We start from the raw sequence: 13,230 nt of genomic DNA, 5'->3' as shown, positions 1-13,230 counted from the left end.
GGTGAGATGGGTGAGTTGTAAGTAAAGATGTAGGAATACTCGGGATACCGTAATGAGTAACGTTTAATACATGGGTTTCACGTTCGTTATATTTCACGGGCGACGATCAAAGTGATTTGTGTGCAATAATTTCTTCGCTGTTACCTCAGTGGGAGATTTCGTGGCTAAGCATATGCAACCAGACCATTTCGTCAGGGAAGTTGTCGTCACCAGTCACGGCCACTGTCCAAATCCCCCGTCTCACTGTTGCAATGTCGGGAGGCGGAACTTGGTGGGTTATTACGACTTCAGGAACATGCGGTCGAAATACGAGTGATAGTCCCATCCCATGATATGCGACTTGTATCACACACGAGCACGTCGGCTTGCCGCCTCTGTTCAGAACAGGACAGCGTGTTTCTTTCCCTCTAGCTGGTCATTCAATCGTTTGGTATATCGCACATCTGGTAGACGACCTCGACGTCCAAGGTCGCTTCAGGTCCCGTGGACGAACCCTAACGGCGCCGCTTTTTCGATTCACGCTTGTGGACCTCGACCGCGCAATACGCACACCGCAGGACTTGACAGTTCGTGCAGTAGTCGTGAATGGTGATGGTCATGGGGCCTTGCGCGCATTGGCACTGCGAAGAAATTAGTGAGGGAGGGCACTCGGTGATAGGATGTCGGCGTGGCTTACGCAATACCAAAAGGGCTGGGGGGCCTCCGACGAAGACGTGTATTCTCTTTTGTCTCGGTCTTCGTTGCGTCGTGTGGGACTGAAATATATGGTGCTCTCTATTTTTATATCACTTATTAGCTCGCCCTCTTCGCCGTCCGTTTCCGGGTACGGGTTGTTGGCAGCCTCGATATCAAGCGTGGGCTGGGACCTGGAGCGGGTGCCTTTTGCGGCGCCGGCTCGTTTCCGCAGCTGGATAAAGGGGAGGCATGCCGATATGGGTATCCATAACAGCGGGCTGAGCACTGCTGCCGCACTATTCGTGACGGTGGAAGACGAGCGGCATATGCCGAAACATCGTTTCCACTCCCCCTATCGAAGTTGGGAGGCGGGCCAAGCTGTATCCCGCTGGCCTTTTCGCAAGCAGCGGAGGCCCAGCCGTGCTGTCGACTACATTAGATACTTTAGCCGTAGCGAGCGAAGGGTCTTGACATTCGGAGCTCACAGCTTCACAAGTCTGGATAAAGCCCTTGCGGGCCGTCCATTCGGCGAGCAGTTCGGCTTTGTGGCCATCCGAGGCGGCCCAGATGCTCGGCCACATGGAGATGGAGGTGATGACCAGAGCGAGGATGGTTGCCATTTTCATGGCCAACTCGGCCTTGGCGGTGCATACGCCGATAGCGACCTGCCAAATCTGCACGATCCTCACTTTCAGGTGCACCGGAATTCGGCCAGCCATCGTGGCGAGTAGGATAGTCGCCAAGCCCTCGTTCTCGCATTCTCCTGATTGGGTGAGGCCGGGTCGTCTGGTTCGGGGCATTTGTAGCTGGTTGGGCTGGTTGGGCAGAGGTTGGCGGGCCTGCGGACCGGCGCGACCGAGGTGATGACTGGGGAAGGCTCTGGAGCTCGTGGGAATCTGTCTGCTGCTCGGAATCCTGTGTTGACATTGCTGGACCTCCGGCGTGCGAGAGTCCACCCTCTGGGGCTGCAGCTTAGGCGTGGAGAGGATGAAGGAATCGAAAGGGAGCGTCGGACTGCGATGGGATTGCATCGGCGATTCGGCCGTGGCGTGTCAGGCCGACTGAAGCGCCCGATGCCCTGTCAGATAGCGGGGGCTACAATGCATGTAAGCTTGAAAGAATGCGATGATTGGCAGTCGCCAAAGCCAGCGCCCCCGTCCCATCATGCTCAGACCTGAACCAGTGGGCTGTGTCAGCCACCGGGCGGCAGTGCAGCCCTGAATATAACTAATGATTGTCTATCTCAGAGCACAGCCCATTCGACAAATCGCGCTGCGGTGTACCGTAAGTAGTTGCTGTTGATGGAAAATTGCTGGGGTGATCTATGTAGGTCCTATTTATCAGTCTTCATATTCCTCCTTCCTTGCTGTTGACACCTGAGGGTCCGTGGAGGGAAGTCTCGTGCTCCTGATGGCCGCCGTTCAAGTGTCTCTGCGGCCCACGAGGGAGGGCCGGACAGCCATATACAGGCTGCAGAAAAGGAAGACCCAGTTACCCAGGTAAACCAAAGCCCGGAACGCAATCGCAGTGCTATGCAAATTGCCCTGGTTGTCCCTTACAGGGCAAACGCCCCACGCTAGGAAACCGATGGTTGGACAAACGAGCATCGGCCACCATGATCTTATGATACTTCTGATCATTTGGCCAGCATCATGGCCGTCCGCTTGCTCAATGGTCATAATGGCTGGAACGGTAACTGTCTTGAACAATCGACTTTGTGCTGGTTCTGATGCGGGCGCAGACTCTGGTGCTGGTGGTGGTGGTGGTGGTGGTGAAAACCGTGTCCTGGGGTCGTATGGGTATTGTTGCGGCTCAAGGGCGTTTGATGTCGTGTTGGTATCTGATAGGCGATTGGTGTAACTTTGTCTCGAACAAAAATTGGAAATAACAGTGAGTGGAAGAGAGAGTGGGATAGTCTTTGGGAGAGCGTATGAGAGAGACGGGGTTTTATGAGGCAGCTGGCGTATATAAGATGAGTAACACAGATGTCGATCCATGTATGTTTATGGCGTACTACTTGTCTCAAATACCATCCATCTCACACGCCTCCGCTTGTTGGTTTTAGTTTTAGCATTTACTTAGTAGAGACAACCACTCATTTGGAATGCCGGCCGATGCCAACCCGAGATAGTGAGCGATAGCAGGTAAGCAGGTATGGGATGACTGGAAGTTGCCTACATTACTGCATGAAGCCGTATGTGAGCTGACAAATGCTATCCCAAAGTATCGAGCCCCTTTTACACCTACACTTCAAATAAAGGTTAGCACCTACATCAGATGGGGGCGAGTGAACAGGGAATGCTTACACAGGACTAGCCATACCACCTGACCCGCTTGGGGCCGTATACAACAGACTGAGGTACATCGTGATGGAGGCCGAAAGCTTCTCGTGACCGGAGACGCTCAGACACCATACAGGCCGTTGATGTAGCAATTCAGGGCCGAAAGGTCAAGTATGGGCCGGATTATTTCGTATAGATTAAATCAAATGGTGAACACACATGAGAAAATATAGAATGTCCTGAAAAAGGGGTGCCAATAAGCATAGGTTGAAAGTGAACAGTGCCAAACGTCGGCCACCGGGATAGAATAGGGGCTCTGGCGATTGTTGATCGGGAGGAGAACGAAGCAGCCTACGAACGGGGTAGCTAGTGCAGCGAGCGCTGCACCTATTGCTAGTCCGGGCCTTGCTGTTCTCTTCCTCGCGGTGGTGGCAGTGGGTTCGGTTTGTGTGGATTTGTCGACCATTGACTTGGCTGGGGGGTCCGAGGCGGAAGCGGATGTTTCTGTGGGGGGGTGAGGGCAGTGAAGCCTTATTCCGTTCGTGTGCAGCTCTTTGCCGCTCCGGGTCCTCTGAGGCCATACGGATCTTCCCTGCACGCGAGTTTCTGAGTAGGAGGTACATAGACGCAAGGGGGGAATACGGGGATATGGATCTTCATCCGCGTGCTTGTTTCTTCACGCCTGATGCTAATGCTTCAAACAGGAAGAGGAAACGAGGGAATTCCCAAAGAAAGGAATGAGTCGTTGAATTAAACCAGGCTATCGGAACGTGTACTAGCAATAATCCGTTGACCATCGTAGGTGACTGGCATGCATGGCGACAGGGAGGGCTGTCTCAGCCACCAGGCAGCCGGGGGCAGTAGCGCAGCTTCCATTCAGGGAACCGGTATGCACCAAAGATCATTCCCATCCCCCTCCCGATTTACTCTTTCGCAGGATCTCGACGGTGCAGCGGTCGCAACGCTGATGGTTGCATTGCGAACCGGAGCACACAACATTTATGGCAACAGTCATGGGGCCGTTGCCGCACATATGCTATTTACACCAGAAGGTTAATAAAAAAAAGCAGGCTGGCAACAAGGTAGTCATATAGATAGAAATAGATACTTACACAATGCCACGTCGCAGCTGTGGATGAGCCGTATACAGCCCCAACGCTAGACTCTGATTCCGCGGCGGCGAAGATGAGAGGAGGTGGGTAAAGGGCATCATACCCATCAGGGTTGAGTTGAGCAACAGCTGCCGCCTGCATCGCTGACGATTCTGGTGGTTCTGGTGGTGGTAGTAGATGCAACGGTGGAAGCAGACCGCGGCCAGGTTCGAATACCTTTCTCGGCTCGTCAGCGTGCTCTGATTGATGCCACCGTGGTCGCTTGCGGAGTAGAATCCCGGCCCGGAGATGGCAGTTGCGAATGTGAAAGGGACGGACGAACAGAGGGTGGAATAAAATGAATGCAAGCATGTCCACGCTACATAAGACCAAATCATATCATCGGCCATTCGCACAATCTTGGCCCGCGTCGAGTTACACGAACGATATAGGGGCTAACCAGTTTGGACACCCGACAGGAAAAGCGTTGAATGATTGGCCACCACCAACAACACTTCCAGCATCTCCGACATCTCCGGCGCGTGAACGAAGCCTCGGGAACCAGGGCTTGACTTCAAGAGGACTAAGTTGCTGCAGTGGATGGCCAGAATAAAGTGCCAAGACGTGTCACCTGGCCACGGATATGAACAGCCATTGGGGAGAGGCTTGAGCCAATCCGGACTTTAGGGCTGGACTGGTGGACATGGAGCAGTTACGATGGCTCAGTTGATGTTTGCGGCTTCAAATTGATCGCCAACAATGTATTTCAGAGCAAAGCAGAAAAGGGATTACGAGGTATTCTTTTTCTAGGGTAAAAAAAACACCAGGAAAATCATCGTAACCGATAATGTGTATACGAAAAAAAAAAAGAATGCTTCCCGGCCGGGAATTGAACCCGGGTCTCGAGCGTTTATTGCAGCGGAAAATCCGATGACAAGCTCGCATACTGACCACTATACTACCGAGAATTGAAGTCTGTAGAACAAACTGGTAGTTACTTGATGGAGGCTGGTGCGCTTATTAGCCCTTATGTACCTTTCACTAGCGCCTCAAGAAAAAATAATACATACCCCACTTATAAACATTGTACGTACGCGTATACCCAGTGGTGTAATATTAGATACACCTTGTGGGCGGGCTACATTCGATCGTGGATGTACCACAGGAAGCCCCGTGTCAACGTACCCGGCTCCCGCAGGCCCCGAATCGGCTGCTGCGGTCAGGACCCCGAGGACCAGCCGAGGATACATAATCTCACCACCAGCAATGCGCCAATCACGTCACCAATTCCGACGCGACCTCACCATCTGTGTGCACAGCGTGCTGTTCCTGTGCCCGCCGCAGCCTCTCCATCACCCCCTGCTCCGGCGTAACATGCACCCAAATCTCGTCCGCCTCGACCCCCTCCTCCAATCCCGTCAGGGTATCACTGCTCTCATTGTTGCCTTCTTCCTCCGCCGCACCCGCCTTGCCCTCCTGCTTCTTCTTCTCCTTGGCCTTCTTCTTCAACGTCGCGCCGCCATGCCGCCTCCCCCCACCCCCTGGCCCGCAGCGCCAGCTCGTGCCGGATCCTGAGCGCCGACCCCACCTTCTTGGCCTTGGGCTTGTGCACCGCCGGCAGGTCCTCCAGCTCCTCCATCTGCGTGAGGCGCTGCGGCAGCCTCCTGTTACCGCCGCTGCTATCTAAGGACGGCGAGCCCGAAACCGTCTCGAGAAAATCCAGCACCAGCCCCGCCGTCAGCTCAATCGCCCGCCCCGGGTCGATGGTCGTCTTCATGGCCCAGCTCTGCAGCCGCGGGAACAGGACCCCGAAGTCCGTCTGGCTCAAATGCGCCGTCCCGCGCAGCGTCAGCGCCCAGGCCGGCCGGCCGTGCCGCCGCGCCTCGGCGCACACGCGGTCGATGGCCGTCCGGTTCGGCCGCCAGTACACAAAGGCCTCGGACCCGATCGAGAGCAGGGGCTTGGCGCACTCGCCGTGCCGGCCGCGCTGGCATTGGTCGTCGTGGCTGTGGCTGTGGCTGTGGCTATGGCAATTCCTTCCATCGCTCTGGCTCTGGCTCTGGCTGGTAGTAGTAGTAGGCGGCGAGTTCTTCTTCTTCTTCGTCGTCGTCGTCGTCGTCGCGTCGGTCTCGGTGTCGGTCGAGTCCTCGACCTTCTCGTCGTTCTCGTCATCGAGAATCGGCATGCCCCACGTATCCAGCAGGACCCCCTGCCCCACCCACGCAAAGTGCGCCCCCGGGTGCCGCAGCAGCCGGATCGTCGTCGTCCCGCCGAACGAGTGGCCCATGGCCGTCACGTCGCGCTCGAGCCGCAACCGCCCCGTCCAGGCGGCCCAGTCGACGCCGTCGAGCCCCCGGGAGCTCGCCCCGCGGTTGCCCCGGCGGCGCAGGTTCGCGTCCGCGACCTCGCGGCCGCGCCCGGCGTTCAGCAGCCCCACGACGCGGTGCACCTCGCGGATCTCGGCGAGCCGCATGTCCAGCTGCGCGGACCGCATCGCCGTGTCCACGCCGCGGTCGTTGTTGGGCGCCGTGTCCCACGTGTTGCCCTCGGGGAAGAGGTAGTCCACGACGTAGTAATCGGCGCCGCCCTTCTTCTTCTTGACGCGCGTCGGCGGCGGTCGGGAATCGTCGTCGGCCGCGGGGGCGGCGTCCACGCGCGCGGGCGCCAGGTTGACAAAGGTGCGCGCGCAGCTGCCGTCGCGGTGCTCCATGGCCACGACGACGTAGCCCTGGCTCGCGAGCTCGCCGCAGACGGCGCTGCAGACGGTGCGGGTGCCGCCCAGGCCGTGGCTGAAGAAGACGACGGGGAAGGGGAGTACGTCATCCCTGCCGGAGCTTCCCGGGTTGCTGCTACTGCTGCTGCTGCTGCTGCTCTTGTGGGTGGTGTTGTCGTCCGGCGATCCATTGGGTTGCGCATTCGCAGCTTTCGAGGACGACGACGGTGTGCTTGTTGTCGATTGAAGAAGAGGCGCATTCCGGATGGCGGGCAGCTCGGTGAACATGCAGGTGGCGAAGAGGTAGGCGGCGACCGGCGGGCTGGGGATCTTGAACCACTTGGCGTAACCCCCCACTCGTCCACAGCCGCGGCCTTGAGAGCCAGGGCACCCGCGCATTCGCCAAGTCCTTCCTCCTCCGCTTGCGCAGTTTCTTCGGTGTAGTCTGCGCCTGGTTTTCGTCTTGTCCTTCTTGCTGCTGCTGCTGCTGCTGCTGAGAAGAAGAAGAAGATGGCGGCGACGATGATCCGTCCGGCGAATCGCCATCTGGCGGATTCGAGCCCGTCGAGAGGTCGGAGGGGTAGTAGATGGCGAACAGCACGGTATCCAGGCGCAGGGCGTAGTGGCCGCCGCGCTGGATGTCGGAGAAGTGGCCGGGCTTTTCGACGGGGACCTCGATTTCCAGGTATCCCACGTTGTGCTTGCCCGTGTACGGCGGGAGCGAATGGAAGACGTGATCCCGCATCAGCGTCGGTACTTCTTTTGGCGGCGGTGCGCCACCACCACCAGACGCCGGCATGGCCCCCACGCTGCCGCGGGCTCCCTCCTCTCCCATGGCGACCGACGGTAAACTACGTGCAACTGCACGCTCTCTTCCACATACACTTTCAACCAACTTCAATCTACCCGTCACACACCGATTACCGATGATTTGATAAAAAGAGTAGGTTAGATAGATTAACAAGTGCAATACGTACCGATTTGGCGAGGCTGTGTTCGGGAAGCCCACGAATTAAGAATTGCCTTTGGTACCTTATCGCTCGCTCGTCATGATGACGTCGCCGGCAGTCTCTTTTTTTTTTTTTTTTTCAACGCAGGGGTTCGCAAACGGCCTCTCGTCCGATCCTCTAAGAAAAAGATCATCGCCATGTTCCATTTGCGACTATCGCCTGAGCTAGGGTACCGAGACAGGAGACGGAGCGGAAGAGAACCAATAGCTCTGATAGAAGTCAAATCCGACTATGGGCTTCAAACACCCAAGTACGGTTATGCTTTGACACCGACCGGGCTTGTCCGGGGCAAAAAGACGTTTCGCGAGGCGCAAGACTCGCAGCAGCAAAACCGTTTCTGGAATCATGATTTGGCGTAGATGTTGCATTCCACTGCACGAGGCCCGACAAACGCGTCTCAAATCTGGAAGTCACACAATAATACGAAGCAGGGAGAGAAGATTTTGGCAGAGGTTAAACCTTCTTTTTGGTTGAACTCGCTGATTAACCAATGTCGTCAAGTTTTATATACAGCATTAGTCGTGAACAGTAGCGGCGCGCCATCCTTGGCAGGATCGCAGTGGCCGCAGAATCATATTTACAGTGTCCCCCATCCAGCAATCGTCATCTCCTGGGCACTCATAATGCCTCCATCGTCCATTCCATCATCACCAGTCTCTCCCAAGCGCGGCGGACCACCTTTAGTTCTCGGGGGTGCAGATGTCCATCTTGAAGTACTGGGGGCCGGCGTAGCGCTGGGTCTGGACGGCGCCGTTGTTGTCGACCTTGAGGTCCTTGCCCTCGATCTCGTGGCAGAAGGTGATGTTGGAGCGGCTGTTGAGCGGGTACCAGACGGTGAAGTCGAGGCCGCCGGCCGCGGTCTTCTCGATGGACCAGTGGTACGCGTAATTGGTCCCGTTGCCGACGGTGCAGTCGTTCTGGTCCTGCAGGGCCGGGAGGTAGTCCGGGCCCTGCACGTGGGCGCTGCACTGGGTGGGCGGGACCACGCCGGGCTGCGACGAGACGCCGAACTCGTAGTTGCAGAAGGTGCTGTGCGGGACGCAGGCGGCCTGGAAGCCGTTGATGTACTGGGCCTGGCCCTGGCGGGGGGGCGACGGCGGCGGCGGAGGCCGTGGCGGCGAGGGCGGCAACAGCGAAGAATTGCATTTTGGTGGTTGGAATTATTAAGATTTATTAGATCGTAAAGATCGAAAGGTTGGATGTGAGAAGGTTGGTTGGTAGATTAGGGTAGATTGGATGGATGGACTGGTTGGTTGGTTGGTGGTGGTGAGAACGAAAGGAAGTCGATGAGTTGCGATGGTCTGTCGTTCTACTTATACAACTCTGTCCATCGGGCCAGTGGGCAGCCTGGGCAAACCAAGCCAAGCCAAGCAGAAGTGGATGGACCCCTCCCCCTTTGGCCATCCATGATCCCATTCCCATCCATTCCATGGTCGGGCTAGGTGGGCATGGACATCATCGAGTTGGTTCCCGGCTGTTGCAACCACGCATCACCACGCCACCACCCACCAGCACACCGTTGCAGCCGGCAGATGGGGCTGAACGGGATTAGTGCTGGCCGATCATCTCGTATCACCGTCTCCGCTCCAGCGCTGCCGTGGTCCCGCCAGCCAGCCACCCCTGCAGCCCGTCATTTCCTCTGCTTTTCTGTGTGCTGAGTGTTGGGGGTTGGATGAAGGATCGACGTCATTTTGCCCCTGACATCTCTTGGGAGCTGCTCTTGTTACCTACCTAACGTGACGGACGGACGGTTGGGCGTGGCATGCGATGATTGGCCAGCGGGCGCGGGAAGCTCGGCACTCTTTTGGCAACCTCAACGCAACACCGGCGCTCAATTGCCATCGTTAGCCTGTCAGCCCGTGCCAACGCCCAAGTATGTACATAAACCTCCAGCAGGGCCGGCCACTGTCGACTTTGACCGCCCACTGAAAAAGGGCCCAGCGGTAGTGGGGTCACCCCCTAAAAGCCCGGCAGCGCCCCCTGTAGCTCCCCAGTAAACCAAGAATAAACAATGAGCGCACGCTCCCGTCTCCTGTCGATTCCTGCCCATTATGACTTCAACCACAAATGTTCTGCTAAGGGAGCCCCAACAATAGTTTCCATGGAAGCCCGACGAACACTGCCGATTCCTACCCGATCCCGCGTTCGTCCATCCGATTGCCGATGGCAAAAGGGAACGTTACCACGCTACCAAGGCCGCCCTTGTTGCTTGCCCTGGGACTTAGGTAGGGGGCGAAGGCAGCACAGCAAAAGAGCCTGATTGTTTTTCTTCCTAAGTAGCATGACTTCATGCCCACTACTGTAGAAGGCTGCCTTGGCCAGTTGTGGGTAAACATCACCGCAGTGCCTCTTGCGGAGCCGCCGACCCTCCCCGCGGCCTCCCGAAAAGACTAGAATCGCCCCTGTATCTGCATCGGCCTGCATTACTTTCTTTAGCCTTGGGCCACACAGCGTTACATAGTTGCGCGCCCTTAAAAGGCTGAAAAAGACGAGGCGGGTGGCGGGTAGCGGCAGTGGAGAGAGCCTAGAGCCCAGTTCGACGGCGCGACCCTACCTACCATGCGTCACCAGCCAGCGGCTGTGATGCAACTTCAAAATAGCCAGGCAAAGCAATCTGAGTGGGAATCACCTGACTCGAGTGGTCGCATGAGTTGTTGGATGGAAAAGCTCGTGTATGTTGCCAGGCCCCCTAGTCCCTACTTCGATCCCATCGCAAGCCGTACCCGATTCTGCGTACTGGCCCGCAGCTGCGCAGTTCCTCGTCGTCACAAGAGACAAGCCACACTTGCGCCAAGCAGACAGACGCACGAGGATTGCCCAGCCAGAGAAGTTACCTGGGTCCGGCTGGCTGGCGATGCAAGCAAGCGGCAGATACGAACCGCTACCGTGCGCTGGCTGAGACGTTGCGGCCAGAACCACATGACAGCACCCAAACTCGCCAGGAGATGGATGTACTCGAGCACCCCTAACCCATACATTCGTTCCAGCGTGGGTGGTTGCCAGCAGTTTGCCGCCGTATGCCCGGCGGATCGGTACAGCCAGTCTCTGACCCCTTCCACTCCTCGGAGTAGCCAATCCAGCGCCGGCTCAATCTTGCGACTTGGACGAAAAGTCGCACCAATGTTGGCGATTTCCAAAAAGAAGCGCATCCACCAATCCAACCGAAGCGAAAAAGCCTGGTTGCTCTGAGCGCAAAAAGAAATCTTTGGTGCTGCACTAGCCGCGAATCGAACGCGGGGCCCATCGATGGCAACGATGGATTTTACCACTAAACCACTAGTGCCTGGTCGTTTGGACTTCGTCCAAATTAGATGTTAGAATCAGAAGCTATTCATCCCTATATTCCTACGTCTGTCACTCCAATCTCGATATTTGGAATCATATCATGCATACTTTAGCAACCGCAGAGTGCGCGACCAATTCCCACAAGCGGTATTTTTCTCACGCGTGCATTTTAACTATTAGTATAGGATCATTTGAACCTCCGACTAACCCAGCAGCTCCCTGGTCACCTCGGGCGTATTGATAAACGCAATCTGCTCCCTCCTCCACGTATCCTCCTCCACCCAGCACCCCGTCGCATTGAGCACCATGTTCTGCGGCCTCTGCAAATCATACGCCGGCCAGTGCGGCAACACCATGCCGTCCATCGCATTACCCCTCTCGCTCTTTTGCTCGCCTCCTCCTCGTCCGTTCGGGTCCGCATCGTAGACGAAATTCACATAGGCCCGCCCAATCCCCCGCGCCAGCCCCAGGTGCCTGCCATACGCCGCGCGCGGCCCCAGCAGTCCCGACACGTTCTGGAAACTAAACGCCACGTTCTGGAAGTGCTTGACCCCGTCCCACGCGGGCCCGTTCCAGATCCGCTGGTCGAACCGGTAGCTGTACACTCTCGCCTTTCCACCCTCGCTCTCCTCCCCCGTCGGAGTGCCCGCGAAAAGCTCGGCCATCCGCCGCCTCTGGGCCCCCATCACCAGATCCGACCCAATCGCCGCCCCGCGCCGCCACTGCCTGCCCGTCCCCGCGCCCGGCCGCTGCGTACAGTGGCCAATAGCGTACGGCGGCGCCGGCGCGCACGGGTCGTCCGGGTACAGCGCCAGCAGCCGCCTAATGGTCGGCGGCGTGAGCGCGTACGACCGCCAGCTCAAAAACGCGTCGAAGAGCTCCTCCTCCGTATCCTGCCGGCCGGGCAGCGAGAATGTCTCGTCCGTGTTGGCGCCCGTGACGAGCGGCACTCTTAAGAAGTTTCCCTCCCGCATCAGCTGGGACGGGTAACCCCGCAGGAAGTCACCGTCGAGCAGCGGGTTCCAGACCACGCTCGGGTGCGCCGCGAACAGCGCGGCCTGGTCGACCGACCGCAGGCACGCCAGCTGGTCCGCCGAGTTCCCCCAGCACCCGACCGCGCGCGTCAGGTTCTCGGCCGCGCCGGCGTACCACGACAACGGCTGCACCTGCGCCCCCGTCGGCCCCCCGCTCTCGAGGATCGCGGCCCGGAACAGCCCGTCGTCGCGCCCGCCGTACGCGAACATCTGGTACGCCACGCTCTGCGCGCCCGCGCTCTCGCCCCAGACCGTGACCCGCGCCGCGTCGCCGCCGAACGCGCCAATGTTCTCCTGGATCCACCGCAGCGCCAGCCGCTGGTCCAGCAGGCCCGCGTTGCTCGAGCCCTCGGCCGCGAGCTGGGGCGTCTGCAGGAAGCCCCAGAGGCCCAGGCGGTAGTTCATGCTGACGGCCACGACGGGGCGGCCCATGGCCTGGCTCACTTGCACGATGCCCGAGAGGTTGTACTGGGGGTCCGCCGTGCTGCCGAGGGAGAGGCCGCCGCCGTAGATCCACACGAGGACCGGCAGCGGCTCTGGCGGAGGCGTCTCCGCTGCAGGGCGCACTACATTGATGGTCAGGCAGTCTTCGGAGAGGTCGAAGGCGGACCCGTACTGCATGCACGAGTAGCCGTACGTCGTCGCGTTCCTCACGCCTTCGAACGAGGCATTGACGCTCTGCGGCCAGCGCCACCGCAGTGGTCCCACGGGCGGCTGAGCAAAGGGCATCCCCAGAAAGGCGTCCTGGTCCCAGTCCGGGAGATGCAGACCCTCGTACGTCCCATTGAGCGTCCGGGCCGTGGGTGCGGTAGCGGCACCCTCTATTACGTTGGCAAGGAGGAGACCGAGTCCCAGAAGCCGGAGAGGGCCCTGTGCTATCCCCGAGAGAAGCATTGAAGTGGTAGCGGCCTGGGTGCGGTGAGATCTCGTGGTCCAGGGCGTTGCCGATGATACTGCTGTCGTTTGACGGTGTCGCTCTTCCTCAAGTACTTATACTCCATTCCGGCGACGGTTCCGCGAGCCATGATTGGAGGAATAATCCCCAATTCACCCGCGACAGGGGGAGTGCTCTGCGGGGAAACCTGGGGTCCAGTGGAGTCCAGAACAGTCGAAACGAGTAAGGCCTATGCATATGCCGAG

The 13,230-nt window shown here is 58.2% G+C and overlaps 4 protein-coding genes across 4 annotated transcripts; all 4 read right to left on the bottom strand.

Moving 5' to 3' along the window:
* Positions 1-494: 494 nt before the first annotated feature.
* PG986_008515 (uncharacterized protein) lies at positions 495-1,394 on the bottom strand (the record flags this gene model as incomplete). The annotated part of the gene is made up of 3 exons (XM_066844737.1): positions 495-620; positions 677-1,027; positions 1,119-1,394. 3 exons carry the CDS (start codon positions 1,392-1,394, stop codon positions 495-497), a joined length of 753 nt encoding a protein of 250 aa, XP_066700849.1.
* Positions 1,395-5,483: 4,089 nt separating this feature from the next.
* On the bottom strand, positions 5,484-7,596 carry PG986_008514 (1-alkyl-2-acetylglycerophosphocholine esterase; the record flags this gene model as incomplete). The annotated part of the gene is made up of 2 exons (XM_066844736.1): positions 5,484-7,206; positions 7,283-7,596. The coding sequence occupies 2 exons, from the start codon at positions 7,594-7,596 to the stop codon at positions 5,484-5,486; spliced, it is 2,037 nt and encodes a 678-aa protein (XP_066700848.1).
* An 855-nt stretch (positions 7,597-8,451) lies between these two features.
* On the bottom strand, positions 8,452-8,917 carry PG986_008513 (uncharacterized protein; the record flags this gene model as incomplete). Its single annotated transcript, XM_066844735.1, has 2 exons — positions 8,452-8,844; positions 8,867-8,917. 2 exons carry the CDS (start codon positions 8,915-8,917, stop codon positions 8,452-8,454), a joined length of 444 nt encoding a protein of 147 aa, XP_066700847.1.
* Positions 8,918-11,259: 2,342 nt separating this feature from the next.
* On the bottom strand, positions 11,260-12,984 carry PG986_008512 (uncharacterized protein; the record flags this gene model as incomplete). Its single annotated transcript, XM_066844734.1, has 1 exon — positions 11,260-12,984. The coding sequence occupies one exon, from the start codon at positions 12,982-12,984 to the stop codon at positions 11,260-11,262; it is 1,725 nt and encodes a 574-aa protein (XP_066700846.1).
* Between the last annotated feature and the right edge of the window lie 246 nt (positions 12,985-13,230).

The sequence above is a fragment of the Apiospora aurea genome, assembly GCF_038362705.1.
Source record: "Apiospora aurea strain CBS 24483 chromosome Unknown utg000005l_segment0_segment0, whole genome shotgun sequence".
Lineage (NCBI taxonomy): Eukaryota > Fungi > Ascomycota > Sordariomycetes > Amphisphaeriales > Apiosporaceae > Apiospora > Apiospora aurea.
This window is presented reverse-complemented; position numbering and strand designations above follow the sequence as displayed.